General features: G+C 42.1%; 1 protein-coding gene and 1 pseudogene across 3 annotated transcripts in view; both read left to right on the plus strand.

Annotated features, from left to right (window-relative positions):
• The window catches only part of wdr17 (WD repeat domain 17), a 245,828-nt gene that overhangs the window by 111,694 nt on the left and 106,430 nt on the right, over positions 1-27,704 (plus strand). For 2 of the 3 annotated variants that reach the window (XM_086033934.1, XM_086033936.1), the window contains exons 14-18: positions 4,130-4,258; positions 4,372-4,487; positions 6,489-6,575; positions 11,173-11,322; positions 11,413-11,543. In XM_086033934.1, the coding sequence (XP_085890060.1) occupies positions 4,130-4,258; positions 4,372-4,487; positions 6,489-6,575; positions 11,173-11,322; positions 11,413-11,543 (613 nt within the window). The remainder of the gene's footprint in view (positions 1-4,129; positions 4,259-4,371; positions 4,488-6,488; positions 6,576-11,172; positions 11,323-11,412; positions 11,544-27,704) is intronic. The other variant, XM_086033935.1, reaches the window with a different exon arrangement.
• LOC147145433 (uncharacterized) lies at positions 25,947-27,055 on the plus strand (annotated as a pseudogene).

Below are 27,704 nucleotides of genomic sequence, written 5' to 3' on the forward strand. Positions count from 1 at the left end.
CCGCAAGCTCTGGTGATTGGCTTTGCCAAAGAATACGTCAAAAGGACGTCAAAAGGTACATGGCCCATGGGTGATGAACAAAATTGAACTAAATAAAATCATCTACATTGAGTTTGGAAATGAATGTTCTGACGTGTAAGTAACTCAAGCTTACATACAGAAAATACTTTTGTGACCAAATAAAGGACATAGCAACATCAAGGATCAAAAACCCCAACCCAGTCACAGTATCATAACAGTTCTTCCTCGGGACCGTAACCCTCCCAGTCTACTAAATACTAAAAATCAAGATTACATCTAATGCATTAGATTTTGGATGTACGCCGCCGTGGTTGGTCTCTGCGGGGGACAATTTGTGTGAAAAGAATGCACAAGGGTGAACCTTTTGATCTCTGGAACTTCTCTGGGAGAGCAAGGCCCTAACCGCGAAGTTAGAAGCATCCACTTCGACGAAAACTGGAGAGAAGGATCAGGATGGATGAGGGCCAGGGCAGAGCTGAACAGTTGTTTGAGGTGTTTCAAGGCAGCATCGGCTTTGGGGTTCCATGTGAATGGAGACGCTGCCGAGATGAGTTGGGTGAGGGGTGCGGCGACCTCGCTGTAGTCACGGATGAACCTCCTGTAGATGTTTGCAAACCTGAGGAACTGCAAATTGAGCGTCCATGATTCATCATCCATCAGCAGCATGGGTACTCTTCCGTCGTCCGTCACTCGCCTTTTTTTTCCGGGGGGACAAAAATAGTACCCGTCTACAGGCCGGTCCGCCTCAAATTTCAAACAGTCTGCGATTCTGACTAAACTTTCACAAGCACTAAGCCCCCCTCCCCCAGATGAGCGATATTTGAAACAAAACAAAAGACCACACATGAAAGCCTCACTGCGCCATGGGAGCACCAGCCCCGGCTGGACTAAATGTGTCTCCTTTTAGGACCCTGAAGCTGCAAGGCTCGACCGCGGCCAATGGGAACCTAAAGCCTCTGTTAAAGGGTTTGTAGTATTGCCCTCCCCCTCTTGTAATGGTATGCACCAGGAGCAGGAGGGTGGGGCGGTGTACGTGAAGTCAGAATTAGGAAATACAGGCACACACTACTGTCTCGTGTCTTTTTATACACAAACTGCCTCGCCGCGGCCGCCTAAGGGTGGGGGGCATTTTGTGACTGTTGTTTGTGCCTATGCACCAAACAGCAGTGCAGAGTACACCCTTTATGGAGTCCTTGAGGGTGTGCTGGAGAGCGCCCCCCTCTGGGGACTCCATTGAAAGGGCGTGATTGGGAGGAACGCCCCCCTGATCTGAACCCGAGTGGTGTTCTGTTACTGGACTTCTGTGCTCGTCACGGATTGTCCATAACGAACACCATGTTCAAACATAAGGATGTCCCTATGTGCACTTGGCACCAGGACACGCTATGCCACAGTTCGATGATTGACTTTGTAGTCATATCATCAGATTTGTGGCTGTATGTTTTGGATACTCAGGTGAAGAGAGGGTGGTGGAGCTGTCAACTGATCACCACCTGGTAGTGTGTTGGCTTCCAATGGTGGGGGAAGATGCTGGTCCAACCCGGCAGACCCAAACGTATATGAGGGTTTGCTGGGTACCGGCTGCCAAGCGCGGGCCGTGGCGGCGGCGACTCTGGCCGTGTGCCCAGACCAACGCACGAATCCCCACAGCGGCGGCGGCCGCTGGGCCAGCAGCAGTCGCCCTTCGCAGCGTTGGTGATCCTGCAGGCTCATTTGGCCGATGCCTAGCCATAAAACTGACGCGATGCAGCGTATGACCCAAAAGTCAGAATCGGCCAAATACGTCTAATGGCAACATTGAGCCAACAAGTTCAATACACAAATGCACATATCCAGCTAATATTTAGCTTATAGCTGAAGCATATACATACATGCTATACATACAGATACATCATATGGTTTCATAGACTTTCCTTGCTTGCCTCTAAAATGCAGCGTTGTGTTTGTCATTTATGTTTTCTTTCTAAAGCAAGACAAGGTTAGCCAATCAATTGGTGTTCAGTAGCATGCTTTCAGTAACAGCTGCATTATTGTATTGTCTTGAACTTCTCAAAAATAAAGCTCTTGTGAAAAATAATAATACAAAAAATGTATTAAAATAAATATACTGGTTAAAAACAGCCATGTGAGTAATTCATGGTAAAGTTCACAAATGGTTAAAAGTTCATGAAATTGAATAACACAAAAGTTCATGTGATTTGGCCATAAATAACTCATTTTTTGTTGTTAAGAATCAGAATCGAGAATAGTTAGGAACCGGAATCGTCCGAATTCAAACGATGCCCAACCCTAATCGGATCTGTGGTCGTGCCTGTCGTGGCATGTAATCCCCGAACCCGCTGGTGGACACAGACGGTAAGGGATGCTGTCAAGCTGAAGAAGGAGTACTATCGGGCCTTGTTGGCCTGTGCGATCCCGGAGGTGGCTGACAGAACTGGTTGGCCAAGCGGAATCCAGCTTCGGTGGTCGCTGAGGCAAAATCTCCGGTGTGGGAGGAGTTCGGCGAGGCCATGGAAAATGACTTCCAAATGGGTTCAAGGAAATTCTGGTTCACCATCCAGCCTCAGTAGGGGAAATCAGTGCACCATTAACACTGTGTCTTGTGGAGATGGGCTTTTGCTGACCTTGACTCGTTGTGGGTCGATGGGGAGAATACTTCGAACATCTGAATTCCACCGACACGCCTTCCATTGAGGAACAAGAGCCTGCAGACTCTGACGTGGGCTCTCCTATCTCTGGGGTTGAAGTTACCGAGGTGGTTAAAAAGATCCTAGGTGGCAAAGCCCCTGGGATGGATGAGATCCAGATCCTGAGTTACTGAAGGCTCTGGATGTTGTGGGGCTTGTCATGGTTGACACACCTCTACAACATTGCGTGGACATCGGGGACAGTGCCTCTGGACTGGCAAACCGGGGCAGTGGTCCCCATTTTTAAGAAGGGGGTGTGATGCAATTACAGAGGAATCATGCTCCTCAGCCTCCCTAGTAAGGTCTATTCAGGGGAGCTGGAGAAGAGGGTCCCGACCGTGGAACAGTGGACCGGCTCTACACCCTCGAAAGGGTCCTCGAGGGTGCATGGGAGTTCACCCAACCAGTCTACATGTGCCCTGTGGACTTGGAAAAGGCGTTCGACCGTGTCCCTTGGGGAGTTCTGTGGGGGGTGCTTCAGGAGTACGGGGTACCAAGCCCCCTAATTTGGGCTGTTCAACTGAATTTCTAGGCACAGCCAAGGCCTTGAGGGAGTCCAGTTTGGTGGCCTCAGTATTGCATTTGTGCTTTTTGCAGATGATGTGGTACGGTTGGCTTCTTGAAGCCGCGACCTCCAACCCTCACTGGAGTGGTTCACAGATGAGTGTGAAGCGGTTGGGATGAAAATCAGCACCTCCAAATCTGAGACCATGATCCTCAGTCGGAAAAGGGTGGAGTGCCCTCTCCAGGTCGGGGATGAGATTCAGCCCCCAAGTGGAGGAGTTCAAGTATCTTGGGGTCTTGTTCACGAGTAAGGCAGGATGGAACGGGAGATCGACAGGCGAATTGGAGCTGCATCTGCTGTGATGCAGACTCTGTATCAGTCTGTTGTGGTGAAGAAAGAACTGAGCAGAAAAGTGAAGCTCTCGATCTACGTTCCTCTCCTCACCTATGGTCATGAGCTGTGGGTTGTGACCAAAAGAACAAGATCCCAGATACAAGTGGCCGAAATGGGTTTCCTCCGCATGGTGTCCAGGCTCTTCCTTAGAGATAGGGTGTGAAGCTCAGTCATCCGAGATGGTCTCAGAGTTGAGCCGAGAGGAGCCAGATGAGGTGGCTCGGGCATCTTATTAGGATGCCTCCTGGATGCCCCCCTGGTGAGGTGTTCAGGGCATGGGGATGGGGAAGGGATGACCCTGGACACGCTGGAGAGACTATGTCTCCCGGCTGGCCTGGGAATGCCTTGGGATCCCTCCAGAAGAGCAGGAAGATGTGGCTTGGGGGAGGGACGTCTGGGCTTCCCTCCTGAAGCTTCTGCCTCTGTGACCCTACCTCGGATAAGCGGTAGATAATGGATGGATGGATGGATGGATGGATACCTACATTAAACATTACATGTTTTGATTTCATGTTTTGGACAGGTGTGATTCTGGTTTGACCGCCATGTACATGTCTCATGCTGCTCACCATCATCCAAGGAATGCTCAGGGAGGTTGTGGGAATGCTCAGACCCATGGAAAATTAGAGGGAACATTGATGATAATATGTTTGTATGTATTATATAATATTTTGCAGTTTTTGTGAATTTAGATGTATATTGTATCAAAAAAAAAGAGAAAAGGACCTTTAAATTAAAGGACCTCATGTGATTGTGTTTGAACAGTACTGTTCGTATATGGGACTACACACAGGATGCATGCATCAATGTGTTGAGTGGTCATACAGCACCAGTCAGAGGCTTGATGTGGAACACAGAGATTCCATACCTCCTAATTTCAGGTATGTTTCTTTTGTACCCTCATTTACCTTTCTTCATTAAGCCAAGTATGACTTTATGACTATATGACTATATATATATATATATATATATATATATACACTAGTGCTGTCAATCGATTAAAATATTTAATCGTGATTAATCGCATTTTTCATAGTTAACTCATAATTAATCACACATTTTATTTATTGTAAAAAAATCCCTTGATTTTTCTGTCCTGTTATTTTCTTGAATTTTAATACCCTTAACATGAATGAGAGGATTGATTTTTTTAATGCAAATACTTTATTAAAGTGGAAGTCAACCCAAACTTATTTTTTTCAAGAATATATTCTATGCAAGCCCACTAGTTGAAACAAGGCATTCTGATAAATATTGCGTTTGTGGAATAAGAGGTAATCCACCCGTTTTTAGCCATCACCAGGGGTGGCCATTTTGTCACGTCTGTCGTCTGAAAACGACATTTGTTGCCAAGGGCTCAGGTAACAACCAATCACAGCTCACCTGTTTTCTGAAACTAAGCCATGATTGGTCATTATTTGAGCCCTCAGGGCATCTGCGATGTCATTTTCAGTCGACAGAAGTGATAAAATGGCCGACCCCTGAGATGGCTAGATTTTGCTGCTTGACTCATATTCCACAAACACAATATTAATCAGAATGCCTTGTTTCAACAAGGTGGCCTACATAGAACATATTCTTGAAAAAAAAATGTTTGGGTTGACTTCCCCTTCAATTGAAAAATCAAGCATCGGATTCAACTCACACAAACAGCCCCTCAGCCCTTTCAAACACACACACGTACAAACCCACACACACACACGCACACACTTTATTTGCACACATTTTAAATATTTCTGTCACTCTTCTGAGGCCCTTTTGCATTTTTGTTTTTGTAGTGAATAAGAATAATTTCTACTACAGAAAGAATGTTAATAATTGTTATTTTCTTGGGGGGTCCCTAATTGTATACATTGAAATTGCTACTCTAAAGGGTGGGGGGAAAATGTAGCATCGCGACAAACTGTTCGAAGACGATGTGCGTCCGTGTGAAAGTTCATTGTTATATTCAAGGACTCAGCAGCTAATGACGGGATGCTCTTCGATAAGAGCAATGTTCCTGTTTTGCAGCTGTGTCCTTCTCACATTCCACTTTCTTCACAAACAACTTCGACTTACATGATTCAAACAAGTTTATAATGCTGAATAAATGCCTTACAATACTTACGAGAGTAAATATGGGATAATCTATGTACAATTATTCTAACAATTCCTCTGGACTCACAGACCTTGGATAGCCACATGTTCAGCTGGAGAAGCTGGCTGATTTTGTTGATCCATTGATGTTGGGTAATGGTCTGAATGAATGAATGATGAGTTGTTTTCTATTTTTTCAAACAATTCAACAAAATCTTTTTTAGGATTTCAGATACTCTGGTTTTAATATTCACTGCACCAATGTGCAAGACGAGTTGTTTTGACTCCATTGTGTTTTGATAAAGCCTGGCATAGAGTAGTTTTGTCAATAACAGTGGCACTTGGGATAGCTGCATGTTGATATTCTGTTGTTTAATATCACTATTGCAGTGTCTCCTAGGAGCAAGACCTCTCTGCCCTTGATTTTTGGCATAAATCCCTAATTTCTGGATGACTGTCTTATTTCAACCTCATAACGCAACCCCAAACCTCCACGTCCATGTTGGTTAAGTCAACACTCGAAAATAACTGTGGCCAAACACTTTTGGGTGGGCACGATTTTGAATGTTTTACTTGGAGTCTACTCACGTTTGTTGTCAGCATATTAGGCCTTAATTACGATGTGTTGAGTAATGTTGAGGGGAAAGTAAATATACACGTTTTTCAAACTCTGCATTGTTTACATTGTAGAAAAGTGTCATATCTTAAGTGATACCCCATGAAAATATATCATACTGATATGTTACTGACTGTACTATACATTGGACTTTAATTAATAGATATTATTTCACTGTCTTTTTTTCTAGGCTCTTGGGATTATACAATCAGAGTTTGGGACACAAGAGATGGCAACTGCCTGGACACAGTCTATGACCACGGTGCTGATGTCTATGGTAAAATGATGAATGAATGGAGTATGAATGGCTGTAGACCAGGGTTCACCAACATACATGTACATTTAGGAGATGAGTAAACTTGTTGGAACATCGATTTGTGGGATGCACAACTGAGCATTTGTATAAAGCCCGTCTAAAATGTGCAAGATCTCCACTGCCTATTCTAAACATCTTAATGGGGGCATTGTGATTTGATTATTGAATTTAGTAGCAAGGGAGAAACGGTATTCTTTTGGTCTGCAGAATGTGAAATTTGTTTCACCTGCAACATACTTCAGAGGCTTACTGTGCTATACATTTCACTCTGTGCACTTTACTATCTACTACTATCTATACTCTCCAGTGAAATATGCAGTACCTTATGCAAAGTTTATTTTTTAGAACATTTTACCTGAATATTCGTACATATAAAAATTTGCACTGAATAGAGGAAGCGCTCCAATCTCCTTGTACACTTAGTAAAATGACAATAAAGGGCATTCTGATTCTGATTCTAACTAGTCTCAGTAGTGTTTGAAAGAGCCATTCACAAAAAGAACAACAGCCTGGTAACTCCTATGATGGTCACACATTGTCATGGGATCGCATTCCACTCCTTAACTGTAGAAGCCTTCTCAAGTCAACCAAAGTGCTTGTGCTGGTCATTCTACCATAAAGTGCATGTACAAGCGCATGCCACAAATCTTCACTTACACTGAAAAAAATAAGTTGTTGGGTTAACGTAATAAAATTATGGAAAGAATTTCCATCTAAATACAATGCCGGCATTTAGTGAGATACAATTTTGTTGAACCAACTAATCGTAAATGTGTTGAGTGGACATAAAGTATTTGTGTTGTTTCTAGTATTTTCAATGTTTGATTCCAACTTCATTTCTTCATGTTGTTTTAACACATTTACTACGCTTCAATCTACGGTAAATAAAATGCTTTCATTTGGCGAGATACAATTTTGTTGAACCAACAAATCGTAAATGTGTTGAGTGGACATAAAGTATTTGTGTTGTTTATACGTATTTGTAATGTTTGATTCCAACTTCATTTGTTCAGGTTGTTTTTACACATTTACTACACATTTTTCCCTTAGGTCAGATGAACTTATATAATAATAGTACGCGTATCTTATTTTGACAGCGTAGGTACAGCTACATTTTTAAATGGTAAAATAACACTAATGCTGACTTAATAAAACAAGTCAACAAAAAATACTCTGAATCAAAAGTTATATGTAAATACACAAAAATAATTCAGAAAATAACATTGAGCACCTTTCACGTCAATTTAGTTTAACCGCAGTTGGTGTAAAGTTTGTAAGAGACCAGAAAATGGACTTGAGTTTCAATAGAACTGTATTGCACAGAAAAGGCAAACAAAAAATAAGCCTCTCGAAAAATGTTATTTTTTGTGAGAAATCTCAGTTTGCATCCAACATTAACTTACATTGTTCATAAAACAAACAGTTTTCTCCGGGAACTCCGGTTTCCTCCCACATTCCAAAAACATGCATGGTAAGTTGATTGGACACTCTAAATTGCCCCTAGGTGTGATTGTGAGTGCCGTTGTTTGTTTGTCTTTGAGTGCCCTGCGATTGGCTGGCAACCGATTCAGGGTGTCCCCCGCCTACTGCCCGAAGATAGCTGGGATAGGCTCCATCACGCCTGCGACCCTTGTGAGGATAAGCGGTATAGATAATGGATGGATGGATAAAACAAACAAAAATATAACTCAGAATTGAGCATTTTCGTAGTCCTGTCAGGTTCTCCGTGATGACTAAAATAACAATGAAGACCTAGAAATAAGCAAATCTAACAAAAATCATTCAATGCCCCAAAACATTACCATATACACATGCACATACGTAAAAAATACACTAGTCAACCAATTAAACTTATAAGGAGAATGTGGAAAGCAGCAATGAGCAGCATTTGAACATGGATCACCTTTCCTTGAAAATACTTGGTTAATTTTACATGATTATTGCGAACATTTTAGTCCAAAGTCCTTTTGCTCTTTTAAACAGATAATATCCTCAAAATTGTGCAATTTTTTAAACATTGTTAGGTTCTCAGTGATATAAAAAAGCTACTACATAGGCTTTAAGGTTTTCTTGATAATACTTGCTTCAATCTAAGTCTTTTGGTCACTCCACACAGGATGACTTGCGTAAAAGTGTGGTTTTCAATGTTTGAGCTTTTCTTGTAAGTCTTTCTACCAAGTCTGTTTCTGCTTCAATTTAGGTCTATTGGTCACTCCTCAAAGCGTGCTTTTCAATGTTTGAGCTTTTCTTGGGAGTCTGTTTCTACCAAGCTCCATGATGATCTTCTGCAAAACTTCAATGCTGTGTCTTAACTCTGAAGGGTAGCTTAGGTTGAGTGCGTAGACCAGAGCGAACAGCATCACAACAGCAAATGGGACATTCCCCAGTTCATCCAGAACATTGTCACCATCTATAATGATAACCACATCATCTGGGTTATCCTCTGACTCGGCCCCATCTTTTCGAATGGCATAAATTCTAAAGACCACCCCCTTAATTTCAGCCTGGTTGCTTCCGACAGTTACACCCTGTAAGAACAAAAACATTCATGACTCATCTCTCTAAATAAATATGAACATAACTACTGTGACAGATTATTCATTGACATTTCAAAGTTAAATACTATATTTGCAGTGCGCAATTTTTAGTGAATGACAGATGCCATAGGATAAAAATGTAATTCCATACCCATATCATGTATTCTATCACCAGCTTGTCTCCTTGAGGTACATTTCACATGGTTTTGAGGAGCCACTCTCTTCTGACTTCAACAATGTTGGTCTGAGCAGTGTCAGTCAGTTTGCCACAACAATTAAAATAAATAAATGAAAACAATTTAAAAAACACATTTTAAATCATGAGGAGCGTAGGTATCACAACACATACATAGGAATTGGTAAATCACTCTAGTGTCTCAAATTATTTAAACTCATTCATTGCCATTGACACATTTACTTGTCTTTTCAGTCCAGCCATTCAATCACAGGAACGTATTTATAATTTTTTCAAACGTTAGAGTAAAATAGGGTCTGAAAATGTCTGGCAGTGAATGACTTAGACTAAATCCTAAAATGTCAAATTTTAGTTTTGTGAAAATCTGTAATTTAATTAATTAAATCTGTAATCAGAGAAGGATTTTGTTGTAATCAAATTTCTTCTTTTCAAATGTTCACTTTTTTTTTTAAAGATATATAGGTTTGACAGGCTATCTTACCATTAACATACCAGAGATACGGGAACCAAGATGCCCCTAATCTTTCTTCCTTGAGTGCCACCTTTCTCGCCAAACACCCTGATCAAGTCTTGTGAATGAGCATCCAGTCCAGAGGAGAACTTCAACACCAGACTAACTGTTGTGATCCTCTTGAATTCTACAGTTACAATAAATAAACAGTAAAGTAACCATACTTACAACTTAGTATGAAAGTTTTAAATAAGATACCATATTTATTGCAATAATTGAGACAATCCAAATAACTGCCTTAGGAAACATCACTGTAAAAAATATATATACCGTACATATACACATTATACGTCCGCTGATAGTGTAGTGGTACACACGCCTGAGTTGTGTGCGGGCAGCGTGGGATCGATTCCCACTCAGTGACAGTGTCTATGTGTGCCCTGCGACTGGCTGGCGACCAGTTTGGGGTGTAGTCTACCTTCGCCCATTGACGGCTGGGATAGGCTCCAGCAACTCCCCGCGACCCTATATAGGATAAGCGGTTTGGAAGATGACATGACATGACATACACATTATACACACACACATTAACATTTATCTTTGATTACACACTTTGTAGTTTAAGGTTACCTCTCTCGTAGTTCTGGGCCTGTATGCATGTCAAGCCACTATCAGGAAAACATATTGTTTGTTCTAATGGTTTAAAAAAAAAAATAGCGGGAAGACAACAGCGCATGCGCACACACACGCACGCACGCACTCCATCATAATCTATATATAAAGAACTTTAACAGGCATGTGAACAACAAATTGTTGTTCAATTATTAATTTACCAACGTACCAATAAGTGTACAGTACTTTCACTGGTCTATATCACGGGCCGTGTTTAACAGTTGTGAGCAGTTTAGGCTTAGCTCAAAGGCAACAACACACGAAAGCTAAAACTAGTGGTCATACATCGAAAATAATTAAGAAAACAAAAATAAACATCACAGAGAATAAAAAGTGAAAATGAACTTACTGACTGATATGTTTGTCCCCCATAAATGGTTTAAATTTCATGGATGCTTGCAGCTTCAATTTGCGTGAGTCAAATATAAGGCTCACAACTTTCTGTCATGGAACTTTACACAGAAGCACGCAATCTTAGCTGATGAAGAGGGTATGTCGCACGTTACTGCCAACTACTGCTCTGGAGCGGTATTGCATTTGGGATTCCTATTTCAGGTTAAAACTACATGAGTGAAATATGTTTAAGCACTAAACATGAATAAATAAAGCAGAAGCTACATGTCACAATTTTGTTGATAAAACAGACACTCATGTTGATTTTTTTGAGTGTAGGTTGATGTCAGGATGTGTGTGTCTGTTTAGGTTTAACATGCCATCAAAGTCGTCCTTTCACCATGGCCAGTTGTAGCCGAGACAGCACAGTGAGGCTGTGGTCTCTGACACCCCTAATCTCTCCTCTTCTGCTAAACATCCTCACCAATCAACCCTGGGAGAAGATCATTGGAAACACTGGTATACTTAATTCATACTGGGTTGGTTCTGTTTTGTTTTTGGTCTGTATTCTAAAAAGGTAGAAATCCACACTGGCGGTGTGTCTTGCAGATAAAGCTATGGTTCCCAGCTCTCCACCACTGTTCTGTGGTAAAGTGTCAAGAGACATCAAGCAGGAGCTGGAGAAACTAAGCTCTGACACTACAGCCAAGAAGCTCCGTTGGTTTTCTGAATGCTGTTCGGTAAGTATTTTCTGTTTTTTGGTGATATAGTTTTGGATTTTCAAGTGCAATTGGATGGTACAATTTTGTTCATTGCCAAACTTAGATGCCGTCAACAATACTATTACAGTTCATTAATCCATTTTCTGCACGACTGCTGCGGTTCCGGGACACCGATTAAGCTAGAGTCTATTCCAGTTACCTTGGATGACTCACCAGTAAATTACGGGATTGACATATAGTGAAAGACAACCACTCAGAATCACACCTATGGAAAATGTATAGTATTAATTAACCTAACAGATCTATTATCAAGGATCCCAGGTAGCTCTGGCTCAGGACTGCAACATTTATCACAATTATGGTAGCTAGTACTACCCACTTAAATCTATGAACACAATATACTGTATCACCACAAATTGTGCATACCTTACATTATCAAAATACTAATTGGAAGAACTTATTGTCGGTTTATGGTCAGTCATTCGGTCACCACTATGTTCATCTCACGTCAGCGCTTAGTGTATTAAAAACAAAGCAATGCGGATTGACTGTTGTCTTAATCGTAATTTGACTACATTGTGCTCATGGAGCACCCACTTTAATCACAATCATAAAAAAATATGGTTTTATTTTGGGATGTTCCGATTTTTTGGCACCCGTGTCCGAGTCTTTGGTTTTAAGGATCTGCTGATACAGGGTCCTGATGCGATACATCGGCAAGACACAAAAAAACAAACAAAAAAAAAAACAAAGGAAAAAAAGTGCGTGCAAACAAATTATCAAACAAATTGTCTCACATTAATGTAGAACTGAACAAACCGACTTGTATGAACGGTACATAAATGCAATATATACAATACACTACAATTGTATTTGTATAGCGCATTTCACAACAGCTAGAGCTGTAAAACAAAGCACTTTTACAAACAAACAACAAAATAGCCATAATACAACAAGTGAAATCAATAAATTAACATAAAACACTATATACAATATACACCGGAAAACAGACTCAGTCTCAGGTCGGATGAAAAGCGAGAGAATAGAAATGTGTCTTCAACCGGGTTTTAAAAGTGGACAGAGAGGGGGCTTGCCTAACATCCGATGGGAGGTCATTCCAAAGGGAAGGACCAGCAGCCGAAAAGGCTCGATCCACTCTGAGGCTCCGCTTAGTCCTCGGCACCTCAAGCAGCACCTGGTCCACAGACCTGTGGCTGCGGGAAGGAGAGTAGGATTGGAGGAGCTCGGAGATGTACGCTTGGGCGAGGCCATTTAATGACTTATAAACAAATAGAAGAATCTTAAATTTAACCCTAAAATGCACTGGGAGCCAGTGAAGGGAGGCCAGAATTGGTGTTATGTGCTCCATCTCTCAAGCTCCAGTTAGGAGGCGTGCAACAGCATTTTGGACCAAGGAAGGTGCTATATAAATAAAATGGATTGGATTGGAAGGAAACACCATGTTTTCGAAGGATGGAACTCAGGGGCAGCAAATACAAAGAGAACTGCAATGGCCCAAAAATAGAACCCTGTGGAACACCATACGATAGAGGGGCAGAGCGGGACTCAGAGGAACCTAGGCTAACAGAAAATGTCCTGTCAGCCAAATAGGATCTAAACCACTCCAGAGCGCATCCACTAATGCCCACTTAGTGGTGCAAAGAATACTGTGGTCCACCATATTGACACCACAAACAATATCCAAATTAGATGAAGAAACATCACCCAACCTAACAAATTGTTGTCTACTCTTAGATAGCTTTTGATCCAGTCTAACACAATACCTCTAATGGCATACAGTTCCAGTTTTTTAATTAATATATCATAGTTAATTGTATCAAAGGCTTCCTTAATATTAATTAATATTACAATATCTTGCTTTCTCTGATCAATAGCATTTGCTATTTTTTATATATTTACAAGTCAGCACTAACAAGCCATGATGCTCCCCGCCTGGTATTACAGTATTTTCCGGACTATAAGTCGCTCCGGAGTACAAGTCGCATCAGCCATAAAATGCATCACAAAGTAGAAAAAAACATATAAGTCGCACTGGAGTATAAGTTGCATGTTTTAAGGAAATTTATTTGATAAAATCCAACACCAAGAACAGACATGTCATTTAAAATTTAAATGAATGTAATTTAAAATAGAATAGAGACAACAACAGGCTGAACGGTATGCTTACGTTACATTACACAACGCCCCCCACTCACCACCCGGAAACCAAGTTGCCTCCGTGCACATAATACACATCATTTGCACTGAGCTACGATGTTAACATTTAGCTTATATTCACACACGTAGAATTATAAGAAAGTTACGGTAATGTTAGGACTGTATGTGAATTTGGGGGGATTCACCGGAGCGCCTCATCCAAACAGTCACCCGAATCAAAGAGCGTGACCGGACACAGTGATAGGGAACAACGTGGCTTCAGTAGCATTCCAATCCATTCCACAGAGCTCAACAACTCACTCAATCCCAGCGCGTACACGACCAAGGAGACGGCGCGCTTCTGCTGCTAACGGCTAACAGACTCCAAACGTCTCTCGTTAGGACCCCTTAGCTGTCCAACAATATGCCCGACATAAATCAACGTAAAGAAAGGACCCATTAGCTGCCCGAAAACATGTCTGGTGTAAAACACACAAGTTAAACAGTAAACCAATGCCTGTATAAACGAAGCACTAATGAGGAATTTACAACAGGTATGTCAGAAAGACTGGGGGGAACCAAAGTTTAGTTCTGCCTTGGTGCGTTTCTTCCGTATCTCCTACGGTGGCACTTCCTTTTCCTCTGACATTTCCTTTTCCTCTGACATCGTTCTTTAGTGTGCGTTGATTGATACATAACCACACAAACATATACACACTCAAATATATACTCAAAATTATGCAACCTGATGACATTAAAGCATTCAAGAACTTCCATTCTCCTGATTCTCTAACCGGTATCAATGGTCTATACTGCCCGCTTCAGCCAGTGTAAATTCTCAAAATTAATGTGTACAACACTACAAGGTAAGATACTTTTAAACTCACCAAAACGGTCGTAGATCGATTAAATAAGTATTTTATTTATCGCCGACCATGTAGAATGTATGTAATGTAATTATCTCTCTGTTGTCTCCGCTCCGTACGTGTGTGTACACCACAGGCACGACAAGTAGATGTATTGATAGTCAAATTGCCTTTTTATCATACTATTTTAATTACTTATTTAACAAAATATTAGGATTTAACTGTTTAAATTATCCATGTATTTTAATAGCATTAAGGATTTATCTTTGTTTCTTTATGTGAAATGATATACAGGTAATAATGTGTTAATAATTTCACACAAGTCGCTCCGGAGTATAAGTCGCACCCCTGGCCAAACTATTTTTTTAAAAAACGCGACTTATAGGCCGGAAAATACGGGAATCAAATACCACTACATGAAGAACATAAACATATATAAAAAATGGAAATAATTAACATTGCTCCCTGGCTTCTGCAGTCTGTAGAAGAATCATTTCAGAGACCGGTCTCAGGAAAGTCTTTGCCGACCCAGACCTTGTAACCTTGAGTTTGACCTTCCGGACCTTCCCATCTTGATGAGGAAATGTTTTTGTGACTTGAGCAATTGGCCACTCATTCCGCTTTGCCTGGCTGTCTTCAAGTAGTACCAAATCGCCTTCATTCAAATTAGGATGCACGTCTTGGCGATGCAGACATAGTGGCACTGCTCAGGTTTGGTGGACTTTCTGATTCGCTGTACTCTGTTGGTGATGTACACATAAAACCATCTGATCTCGTTGTATATATATCTCAAAATAATTTTGCTGTCTGTGTAAAACTTGTACTATGTCTGTGTGTACTGTGTCTTGATGTCCAACTCTCTCTCCACCAACTTCGCTATTTCCACTGCTAGTCTAGCCACATCCAGCTCCAATCATGGTACTGTATGGGCAGCTGCAGGAGCTAGTTTAGCCTTCTCTAAGACAAAGCCAATGTCATACTTTCCATTGCTGCCATACATCTTTAGGTAGGCAACAGCTGCTATGGCTTTGATTGAAGCATTCAAGATGTGAAGTTCCTTCCTGTAGGCTGTGGTAAGAGTAGTAGGAGTGTAAGTCCTTGGAATTTTTAAGTTACTCAGGCTTTGTAAGGAGTTTTCCTAGACTTTCCATCTAGCTTTCTTTTCATCAGGAAGAGGACAATCCCAGTCGAGGACTTCACCGCTTGTAAATTCTCGCAGTAGAAACTTCCCTTGAATGATGACTGGCACAGCAAGTCCGAGGGTGTAGAAAAGATTGTTTACAGTAGCTAGAATATGTCTACGAGTGAAGGGTTTCTCTGCAGTTTCCACTCTGAGAGTAAAAAGGTCATGTTTAAGGTCCAAGGTGAGCCCTATGCTGCGTTAAATGTGGTCTGAGGTGTCATCTAAGTCTAAATTCTGGAGACCTTTTGCGTGATCCTCCTGAGGGAAAGCTTCCAAAACTTCAGGGTTGTTTGATGCTATCTTATGGAGCCACAGGCTGAAAGCTGCTAGCATCTCTTTGTGTTCTCTTAAGCAGGTTGTTGGCCCATCCAGCTGATGGAAGGGACTTAAAGCCGTCGTAGATGTAAAAGTTTCGCTCTACAAAGTGTTTAGCATCCGTGTCGTATTCACTTGCTCCCTGTTGTGGTGCATGACAAAGACCATAGACGGCTACTGCTGGTGTCAGCCTGTTGCCGAATATATGGACTTTCATCTTATACTCGATGATATCATTGCAGGGATTGTTGTCTTTAAAACAGAAGAACCAAAGGAAGTCCCGATGGTCTTCCCTGACAATTAAACTATGAAACATCTGCTCTATAACTGCTATCACGGCCACTTGCTCTCTTTGGAAACGCAACAAGACTCCAAGCAAGCTGTTATTCAAATCTGGACCGGTGAGTAGCACATTGTTCAACGAGATACCAAGGTGTTGAGTGGTGGAATCAAAGACGACCCTGATTTGAGTTGGCTTACATGGGTGGAACACACCAAATATGGGTAGATACCATCGTTCCTCTCCCTCTGACAATGCAGGAGCTAATTCTGACTGGTTGTGATCAAAGATTTTTTGTATGAAGTCCAGGAAATTAGTCTTGATTTCAGGCTTTCTTGCAAGACTTAGACTTGACTTTATTGATCCCTTTGGGATGACTCCCTCTGGGAAATTTGCATTTCCAGCAGCAATAAGAACAAAGAGGCATGTAGACAGGAAGTCATGTAGACAGGAAGAGCAGAAAAAAAGTAAAGGAACACTTAAAAAATTTAAAGGAAAAAATAAAAGATAAAGAATATTTTTTTTAGATTAAAATAATCAATAAATCAATAGATTTATTACACATTGAAATAAAAGAAGTGCCCTTTAAATGAAGTGCCCTTTATGTACAGTGTAGTGCAATCTACGCTCTCCTCCCCCCCAGTGAGGCGTTGTATAGTATGCTAGCACAGTGGATAACAGAGCTCTTTAATCTGTTGGTCCTACACTTGGGGAGCAGCAGTCTTTTACTAAATAGGGTCCTCTGGTTTTTAATGACAGTGTGCAGAGGGTGGCTGGTATTGTCCATAATATCCAGCAGTTTATCCAGAATCCTCTTCTCTTCCACCGTCATCAAAGAGTCCAGTTTCATGCCAACCACAGAGCCTGATAAGTTTGTCCAGTCTGGAAATGTCCTTCTTTGATATGCTGCCCGCCCAGCACACCACGGTGTAGAAAAGGATGCTGGCATCCACAGACTGGTAAAACATCTGCAGAAGTTTGCAGCAGATGTTGAAGGAGCGCAGTCTCCTCAGGAAATACATCCTGCTTTGCGTCTTCTTGTACAGTTGGCTGGTGTGTGTTGTCCAGTCCAGTTTGTTGTCCAGTCACAGCCCAATTTGTAATTGTCCACCACCTCCACCTCAGCTCCCTCTAACAGGACTGGTCGCGGTCCTGGTCTGGACCTCCTAAAGTCAATGACCAGCTCCTTCGTTTTAGAGGTGTTAAGCTGTAGGTGGTTGGTGTGGCACCATGTCGCAAAGTCTCTGACCAGTCTCCGATACTCCTCCTCTCTGTCGTCCTGGATACACCCAACAATGGTTATGTCGTCGGCGTACTTCTGGATGTGACACAGCTCTGAGTTGTAGCAAAAGTCTGAGGTGTACAGGGTGAAGAGAACAGGGGCCAACTAGCGTGCTAGCGTGCGAGTGTGCATTGAAGAGAAAGCAACTGAGAGCCTGATCTTGGTTGTCCGGGAGCTGTGGGCATGGAGTCCAGAATGGAAGTGTTGTCCATGAACATCTCTTTATTCATGAGCTCGATGAAGAGCTTGTCTTCGATGGAGAGGCCCACTTTATGACCGTCCTTTGTCCTTTCAAAATCGATCTGCCAAGACAGATGTCATCAAAGGTTGTTTTGCCAAGCCTTTCTTTTACTTTAAGATGTTTGAGGCATGGAGAGAGAAGGGCTGGACGCCTGTTTACGAGCATGTTGGTCCATAAGGAAGTAACAGACTCTGGTTTGTGCGCTGATCCCAAACAGACATTGCCAACGACACAGCCAAGGTCTAGTCTCTGAGCATAGGGGTCATTCGGAGGACAATTGCAATGCTCTCTGAGTTTATGCACCTGAAAGATGTCGCGTCTCAAAAGGATTAATATCTGAGCCTCTGGATGAAGGCATGGAATCTTGTGGGCTATAGACCATCATGAGCATGATGCTGTGCAGCAGCAGGTGTTGGGATCTCTGATCGATCAGCCGGCATGTGGTCACAATTAAGAAGTACCACTCTAATAACTCTGCCATGAGCCCTGTTGCTTTTATCCCTGATGTTTCAGTTGTGCCTGCACATGTTCGCAGTGTGTATGGTGTGTCCAACCCTTTAATTTGGAAAAGGTTGAAGAATTATGATCTAACAAATTATTTGTTACTTTGAACGTTTGATATAGCATAAACCTTAATAGCTAGTAGACTACCACAAGGCAGATTTTGGAACAAGACCGAGGTTCCTTCCCTCTGTTGCAGACTTCTGTGCATCTGGATTTGACCGCTGTGTTGCTTGTCCTTCATCCTCCCCGCTGTGCTCAATTGAGGGGTTGTTACTATCCCAATGAGCAGGTCCAGGGTGTAAAGCGGCAATGTGGCTGTTGCTCTCACACTCAAGTACATTTCAAGGCCGCTTCACAATTCTTTGCAAAGTGAGTTGTCAAAGAGCAACAGCTAAAGCAGATGCCATTCTCTTTAAGAAAAGCCTTATGTTCTGTAAGTGGCTTGCTTTGAAAACCTCTACACTTTTTCAGAGAAGGTTTTTTTTTTTATGGATGGGTTGACTGGTGTTGGCGGCACGGTGGTCGACTGGTTAGCACGTCCGCCTCACAGTTCAGAGGTCGTGGGTTCGATCCCGGCTCCGGCCTCCCTGTGTGGAGTTTGCATGTTCTCCCCGTGCCTGCGTGGGTTTTCTCCGGGCACTCCGGTTTCCTCCCACATTCCAAAAACATGCATGGTAAGTTGATTGGATACTCTAAATTGCCCCTAGGTGTGATTGTGAGTGCGGATGTTTTTCTCTGTGTGCCCTGCGATTGGCTGGCAACCAGTTCAGGGTGTCCCCCGCCTACTGCCCAAAGACAGCTGGGATAGGCTCCAGCACGCCCCGCGACCCTTGTGAGGAGAAGCGGTACAGATAATGGATGGATGGATGGGGTTGACTGGCAGTGAGGGGGAGTGTTCTGCTGCAATTTCTGTCTTTTGAGCTGACACGGGCTTTTCAAGGTATCCTGGACTTCATTTCACTTCTTCCGGCTGACGTAGACCCGTGGCAAATCTGTGGGAACTGTTCGATGGAACTGTAGAACTAGTTGGAAGAGTAAAACTGGGGTCGTTCCTTCTCCTAGCTTCATTGCATATGAAATTTGTAAAGAGAGAAAATGGAGGGAATGATACATTGTTCTGCTCTTTGTACAGAGAGCCCTGAACTAACCACCTCTCTTGCAGACTGTATGGGAGACACCAACTCCCTGAGCAGGTCTCCCAGTTCTCTAAGCTTTAAAGCAGGGGTCTTCAATCCTGTTCCCCGAGGACCGGTGTCCTACCTGTTTTCCATCTGTCCCTGGTGCAACACACACCTGATTCAAATGATCAGGATCGTTATCCAGCTTCTGCAGACCTTTGGTGAATATTTGTAGCAAGGATCTTTAGCACTGATATTTGGAAAGTTTTCTACCCTCTGAAAAAGTGCCCTCTCAATTACTTCAGGGGATCCCAAGCCATCTTCAGACCTACAGCAGACTTAGCAACATGCACAGACCGGATTCTCATGACGAGCTCCAAAGCTTGATTTCGGTCGATTTTGGTCGTGTTTCTGTCAGTGAGGTGAAATGGCTGACACCTGTGGCATTATCCATGGTATTACATGTGTTTAACTACTGAAGGGCAGAATATGCATCTTCAATGTGACTACTGGTAAGCACATGAAAGGCGTTGTGCAAGCAATTAATGAAGACAGCTCTGTAGAAGAGAACATGCAGTGAATATTTATTTGTATCAGCTTTAGTACAACGAAAGCTACATACTCCTGCAGCACTGGACAGTCAAGGGTCTCATCCCTTGTCGTACTAGTAGAACTCACGCTGTATCTCTTGTTGAAAAATCTCCTGCGCAGTTGGGTAGCTAGTGGCGCGTTTGAAGTGTTCTGAGGCAATTTTTATTGTTTGCCAATTTCGCCGAGTCGGTTGAGATTAATTTTGGCCACCTTGTGACGACGTCACACACGAGGGACGATTAGTGGGCCGGACTAAAATCCACCTCTGCCCTTGCTTAGTCAGATCGTTTTTTACAACTTGTTGCCTGCCGTCAGTTCCACAGACATCATGCAATTCCAACTCCATAAAAACACAATTATACATCATTAATTAATCTGTCAAATCAAAACAAACCCATTCTGTTTCCACTCAATGTAGCAAAAATGTTTTCCTAAAATCATGTATTTAATCCATTCCATACTGTTAATATTAGGTTAATAATATAATGTCCACACTCTAAATTGCCCTTAGGTGTGATTGTGAGTGCGGATGTTTGTTTGTCTCTGTGTGCTTGGCGATTGGCTGGCAACCGATCCAGGGTGTACCCTGCCTACTGCCCGAAGACAGCTGGGATAGGCTCCAGCACGCCCGCGACAGTTGTGAGGAGAAGCGGTATTGATAATGGATGGATGGATATCATGTCCAGTGCTACAAAAATCTATGTACCATCAGCAAAGATCATTAGCTTCAGAATCCATGATACTTTGCAGATATTATATTAAAAAATGACAAATAACTTGGGCCTCAAAAACTGAGCTTAAAGGGGAAGTCCACAAACCAATATCATTTGATGTGATCAATTCATCAATTGCAAGTATGGTAATCTAATGTTTAAATGTCTGTGCAACCATCATTGTGAGAGACCCCTCATACCACATTTCCTGCAAATGTGTAATTGCGAGTGTTCAACCATATCAAAAGCTTCTTGTCAGTAATAATGATAATACAGCATTCCTTCACTAGTTCGTGGTACGTTTTTTGTCGATTCACTGTATCGTGGATTTTCATTTGTGACCATAACTTCATGAATTGCAGTCTTACCTCGCTATTTTGGCACATTTTCCTATTCACCTTTGACAGATTTCAGATTTAAAAAAAAAAATAAATAATAATAATAATAAGCAAATAATAACAACAAAAGTTAACCTCTACTTTGGAGAAATTCACTCATTGCAGCGGGGGGCTAAGAACATATCACCTGCAAAAAGTGAGGGAACACAGTACACAAATAGCATTTTCCCTCTCACTCCCCGGTGCTACATTCCCTGTGAGATCCACAACTTTTTACTTTTTATTAAAGATGCCGATCTATTGGTAAGCTATTGGAATCAGTGTCACTTCTACCCATATATTGAGTCCGGTTACTTCTAATCCTACCATTGGCTAATTCCATAATGCTCCAATTCCCCCCCCCCCTCCAAACTTTTTGCAAAGAGGGCCAGATTTGCTGAGGTGAAAATGTGGGGGGGGCAACCATTTTAGCCTGACTTTTTTTTTTTACATGGAACACCAATAAATCCAATCACATTTTAGCAAACCAGTCTGCCTTTCGTTTTTGACTTCTTAATTTAAATTTCAAAATTCTTAAACATGTCTTTTGGTCCATTTAAAACATGACATATCACTGGAAATTAATTGTTCACTGAACTTTTAGATTTAAAAACAGGGAAATAAGTAACGGGTGGCACGGTGGTCGACTGGTTAGCACGTCCGCCTCACAGTTCAGAGGTCGTGGGTTCGATCCCGGCTCCGGCCTCCCTGTGTGGAGTTTGCATGTTCTCCCCGTGCCTGCGTGGGTTTTCTCCGGGCACTCCGGTTTCCTCCCACATTCCAAAAACATGCATGGTAAGTTGATTGGATACTCTAAATTGCCCCTAGGTGTGATTGTGAGTGCGGATGTTTGTCTCTGTGTGCCCTGCGATTGGCTGGCAACCAGTTCAGGGTGTCCCCCGCCTACTGCCCAAAGACAGCTGGGATAGGCTCCAGCACGCCCCGCGACCCTTGTGAGGAGAAGCGGTACAGATAATGGATGGATGGATGGAAATAAGTAACAGTATTCATGAGTGCAAATTACATTTCAAACATGAATAACAACTGGAAATTAAGTGTTCTCTTATCGGGATGGGACAAGACAAAAATCCCATGAGACAAGATGTCTCACGAGATTGAGTCCGCGAGAACAAGACGAGATTTTTGCTAAATTTCGAATATAAAAAAAATACCTAAAGTAATTTTTTCAGTTTTCAAAATGTTTTTTATCAAACAGACTGCAAGAAAATTTATCATTTAGCTCTTAAGTGCAAATGCAAACAGGAGTCACTTTCGTTACATGCTCTCAAATATTGCTGCAATAACAGCTAAAGCTGAGGTCTTTCCTCTTACTGAATACTTTAACAAAATCCAACTGTGCTCGTGGGGCAGTAACTCAATTGTATATAGTGTTTTATGTTAATTTATTGGCTTTATTTATATTTTTATTTACATTTTATATATTTGTTAATTTATTGATATATTTATTAATAGATGTATCACTGCCTCTTATTGTTTTTTTTATTTATTGTATTGTTTTCAAAGTGCTTTGTTACAGCTCTAGCTGTTATGAAATGCGCTAATTAAATACAATTGTATTGTATTGTAGAGTTCAACTTGTTTCTCAGTCAATTTTCAACAAGAGGAATGTCACTGCGTCTGTGTCAAGATTTCTGCAACTCGTCGTAGTTCTGGGCTCCTCAGAGCTGCAGATACGGCACCCCGCTGCTCTAGGTCGTGAGCAATCATGTCCAAGAGTTGTTCTAGCGCGTGATTATGTCCATAACTAGTTTGAGCGCGGACAGCTCGAGCTGTCTTTATTTAGACATCAAAAGTGCTGCTGCTGTTGAGCATCGGTGAAAAAAAGAAACTATACACTTGACACGTCGAAACAAACATGATATGCGGCCAACTTTGGACCAGCTGCACTAGCGTTGCGTTCATTGCCTGCACGATAAGCACTTAATGTGTGGCTGAAAACCAGCTTCACGGATCGGCACATCCATGTTGCGAGCGTTGTCGGTCACAACAGCGACTCCGTGATTTGGCCTTGGAAGTTCCCATTCGGTGACAGCTCCTTTTAGGACATCTGCTATATTCACCCGGACTCCAAAACACCGTCAAAAGAAAATAGATATCGTGCTGTGCAGGGACAAGAAATCTCGTGGCGTTCTAATACCATCCCTATTGTCTTAACTTTTTAAATAAATAACAGGGGAATAAATATGTAAAAATATATATATCATATATATCATATTCACCAGTACAGGCAATAGTTAATTTGAAACATGGCATATTGTTGAGAATAAATGTTCACTGAACTTTTAGATTTAAAAACAGGGCAATAAGTAACAGTCTCCTTGCAAATGAGGGAGACACAGTTGTCTCAGTTTCAGTGGGGGAAAAAAACAGTCCTATATACCCCTTTTCTTAAATTGTTGGCCCTCGCTGTCAACATTCCTTTTTTATTCATTGTCGCCATTCTAGCAGCAGGCACTCATTCACGCACAGCAGAGAGGGGGGTGTTTAGCTAGGTAGTGTACGACGACAGCATTTCGATATCGCAATCAAGTGGCCGACACTGTGCAAATGCAAACAATACTGCTGTCTTGATGAAGTTCAACAGCTGTGAAAAACAAAATAAAGAAAGTAAAAAAATACCAGGTATACAAAGATCACTCACGGTTCTCCAATATTTGGTCTCTTTTTTTTTTTTTTTGTCCCGGTAATAGTAGCTGGCCGTGTTATATAGCTCGGGGTGTCCACGAACAATAATCTTTTCCTCCATTTTGCGCTCTCCGCCGAATGTACATGACGCTCGGTGTGACGTTATGACGCTGATTGGTTGCCGTGAGGCAAAGAGGGAAAAAAGTTCAGTTGTTTTATACATGGCGAATGGACGGGTTTTCGATGCTTCGCTCCGCGTCCCACCGCTCCAAACACATCATCTGCGGCGCCCTGCACGCAACCGCGCCCGCCTGCGCGAACTGTATTGACTTCAATTGAATCACGCCACCAGAAACTCTCTCAATGGATTTGGTGTGACTGCAGCATAGAAACTGTCCGAAAAGGGCCACACAGGATTATGCAGTTGGACAAAGTTCTGCTGCCCTCTTGTGTGTAAATGTGAAATTGCATGTAGAGTGTATTTAATGCACTTGTCAACGGGGCAACGGGCCAGACTTGATTCATTTTATGATAGAGGCTGCGGGCCGGATAAAATTTGACCGCGGGCCACATTTGGCCCCCGGGCTGGACTTTGGACACGCCTGCTCTATAGCCTGCGAACTTCTTTTTGGCTCTCGGGATCACTAAAAGGCTGGCATTTTGTGACCGAAGGTTTCGGATCGGAACATATGGTATCACTAAGTCGACGAGATAGGAAGGTGCTAAGCCATGCAGTATTTTGTAGGTAAGTATCAAAACCTTGCAATCGCATCTCAAGTGGACTGGGAGCCAATGCGAATTGGCTAATATCGGAGTAATATTATCGAACTTTATCGTCCTTGTCAAGACTCTTGCTGCGGCATTTTAGTACTAACTGCAGACTTTTAATACTAGACATGGGAAGACCAGAAAGCAAAACGTTACAATAATCGAGGCGAGACGTAACAAATGCGTGGATTAAAATTTCTGCATCACTATTCAACAGAATTGGACGAATTTTAGCAATATTACGGAGATGGAAAAATGCGGTTTTAGTAATGTTCTTAATGTGCATTTGAAAAGACAGAGTTGGGTCGAGTATAACACCAAGATTTTTTGTTGAATCACTTTGGGTAATAGTACATTTATCGAGCCTCAGAGTGGTGTTCTTAAATAGGTGCCGATGACGAGCAGGGCCAATAATCAACATCTCGGTTTTATCGGAGTTAAAAAGCAAAAAATTAAGAGACATCCATTGTTCAATGGATTTAATGAATTTAATTTAACAAACAAGAACATAGCAAGGACTTGTGATCTCGCCAGAAAGATGAGTCGCCATCGAGTAATAGTCTCTGGCCCCTTGCCTGCGAGAGGCAATGATGAGAGGTTTAGCAGATTACTCTCGCTTAACCGGTGGCTGGCTGGCTTTTGTAGTGAGCAGGACCTGCAGTTTGTAGATAATTGGTCTTCTTTCTGGGGCTGACCCGACCTGCTTAAGGTGGATGGCCTTGACCCTAGGGAAGGTGTCATCACTCTTTCTAGAAACATAGATTACTGTTTGAGCCTTCCATGGCAGTTCACATCAGAGCAGGTCGGGTTACAGGCGATTAGCGAACCTGTAAGAATGGGTATGGAGTCTCTAAGGCTTGAGTTAACTAGCGCTAAGCTAAACTCTGACAACACACATTGCTGTTTATTTAGATTAGATCTTATGATTTTTATGTGTTGTATCAGTTGCTCTGCAGATGTTATGGTCCTTATTCTTTGTCCTTTATGATGTCATATAGGCCTGAAGTCTTACAGTTTAAATGTTTGACTTACACACTGACACATTGTTGAGTACGTCAAACCTTCTTTGAGTGAGGATGCAGTCCTGATCTCTGTTGTTACTTTGTATTTTTGTTGATAAAGACTTTTTACTCGTCAACTTCCGTGTCATACCTGCGTATGGTTCCAAATCCCGATCCTCACATGACATTAGAACCATACACACCACATACTGCTGCATCACATAGCAATATAGTTCCTACTGAGGTGGTGCTATACGATAATAATAGTACTCGAGAGCCGACAAATAATTTCCAGATTCCTACATTCGTACTCTCCAGCCGCGCTTATAGTTGTTCGAGGTGCAATACAGGTCCCAGGCAACGCAATCTTATTAATATTATGATTAGGAATCCAGGTATAGGCAATAATTCGGATAAACCTCTTTTATTGAAACTCGGTCTGTTTAATATTACATCACTCTCTTCAAAAGCCCTCCTAGTTAATGACCTCATAAGAGACCATAATCTTAACATATGTGGGCTTTGCGAGACCTGGTTAGAACTTCTTTAGTTCACATGTTGCACGCCCTCCTAAGAAAGGTGGGGGTGTAACCCTTATTTACGAATCCGATCTCAAACTTAGCCCTTATTCTAGTGACGCCTATAAAACATTTAAAGTTCTCATTTTGCGATCTACAGCCTCCTTGCCGTTTTTTCTTGCAGTTATTTGCCGTCCCCCCGGATCGTACACTGGATTTTTAGATGAGTTCTCTGAACTTTGGCTTTGGTAACTCATGCAGATAATATAGTGATTATGGGTGACTTTAACATTCATATGAATCTCCCATCAGCACCACTTACAGTGGCGTTTCAGACAAAAATTGATACTTTTGGCTTCACGCAGATAATTGACAAAGCGACGCATAAAAATGGTAATACTTTAGATTTGGTATTAACCGAGGTTTCGCATTCTCAAATATAATGGTACTACCATATACAGTACTACTGTTATGCCTGACCATTAATTTTTAAAGTTTGAAATCTCATTACCATTATCCTGACCACAACCATAGCTATAGCAGACGAAATATCAGTTCTTCAACCACCACTGCGCTCTCTGAGCTACTGCCTCTGGCAACTGCTTCCTTTCCGATCTACATTGGTTCGATTGATAATCTCACAAATGATTTTAATGCTGCTCTGTTAAATGCGCTTGACTCCGTAGCACCATTAAGACCTAAAACTCGTCCTAAGTGGCCTACTCCGTGGTTTACTGAGGAAACCCGCTCACTTAAACAATCATATTGGAAGCCAGAGTGCAAATGGCGTGCAACTAGACTTGAGGTCTTACATCAGGCATGGTGTGATAGCTTATTGATTTATAAAGAAGCACTCGCTTTAGCCAAAACTAATTATTTCTCCAGATTAATTGTTCTAAATAAAAACAATCCTAAATATCTATTTGATACAGTGGCAATGCTAATGCAACAGCAGCCGACCTTCCAATAGCTCCTCCCATTCTGCTTAGATGAACACATGTGAATGTTCCATAGCCTGGTGTTTTCAAAAATGGTGTAATTGCGCTTGTTTTATGGCTCCAAAACTAGCTGGTCTGACACATTGGTTAACATTGAATGCAGCTAGCTGTCTCAAGTCCTCTAACCACCTTCTCCATTGCTTTAAAATGTCTGGTGGCAAAGGATCATCCCAGTTACAGACCCTTTTGCACAGCTCCTGTTGCATTATTTTGCCCTGCAAGGTCACTGGCTCCAGGAACCCCAGCAAGTCGTAAACAGAACTGTTGACTGATAGCATCTCACATCTGGTCAGAGCCTGATGCTTCATTTCCATTCCAAAGTTGAACGCATCAGTTTCCACACACCACTGAAGACCAAGCGCTCTTTCTACTGGAAGCTTGTCAATGTCCAAGTCGAACATCTTCAGCTTATTGGCTCTCCATTCTTCAGAGATGGCTTGCAGAACAACACGACTGTTGCTTATCCACTTTTCTAGAGCAAAGCCTCCCTGTTGACAAAGCACAATGAGACCCTGGAGCTGGATAGCTTCTGTAGCAGTGGCTGAGCTCTTCAGGCAATCATCAACATAAATGTTCTGTTGGACAGTTTCTATAACAATGGCTGGGAATTTGGACTGATTA

Source organism: Filicampus tigris, chromosome 6 (genome assembly GCF_054856515.1).
Source record: "Filicampus tigris isolate MCC_2025a chromosome 6, RoL_Ftig_1.0, whole genome shotgun sequence".
Lineage (NCBI taxonomy): Eukaryota > Metazoa > Chordata > Actinopteri > Syngnathiformes > Syngnathidae > Filicampus > Filicampus tigris.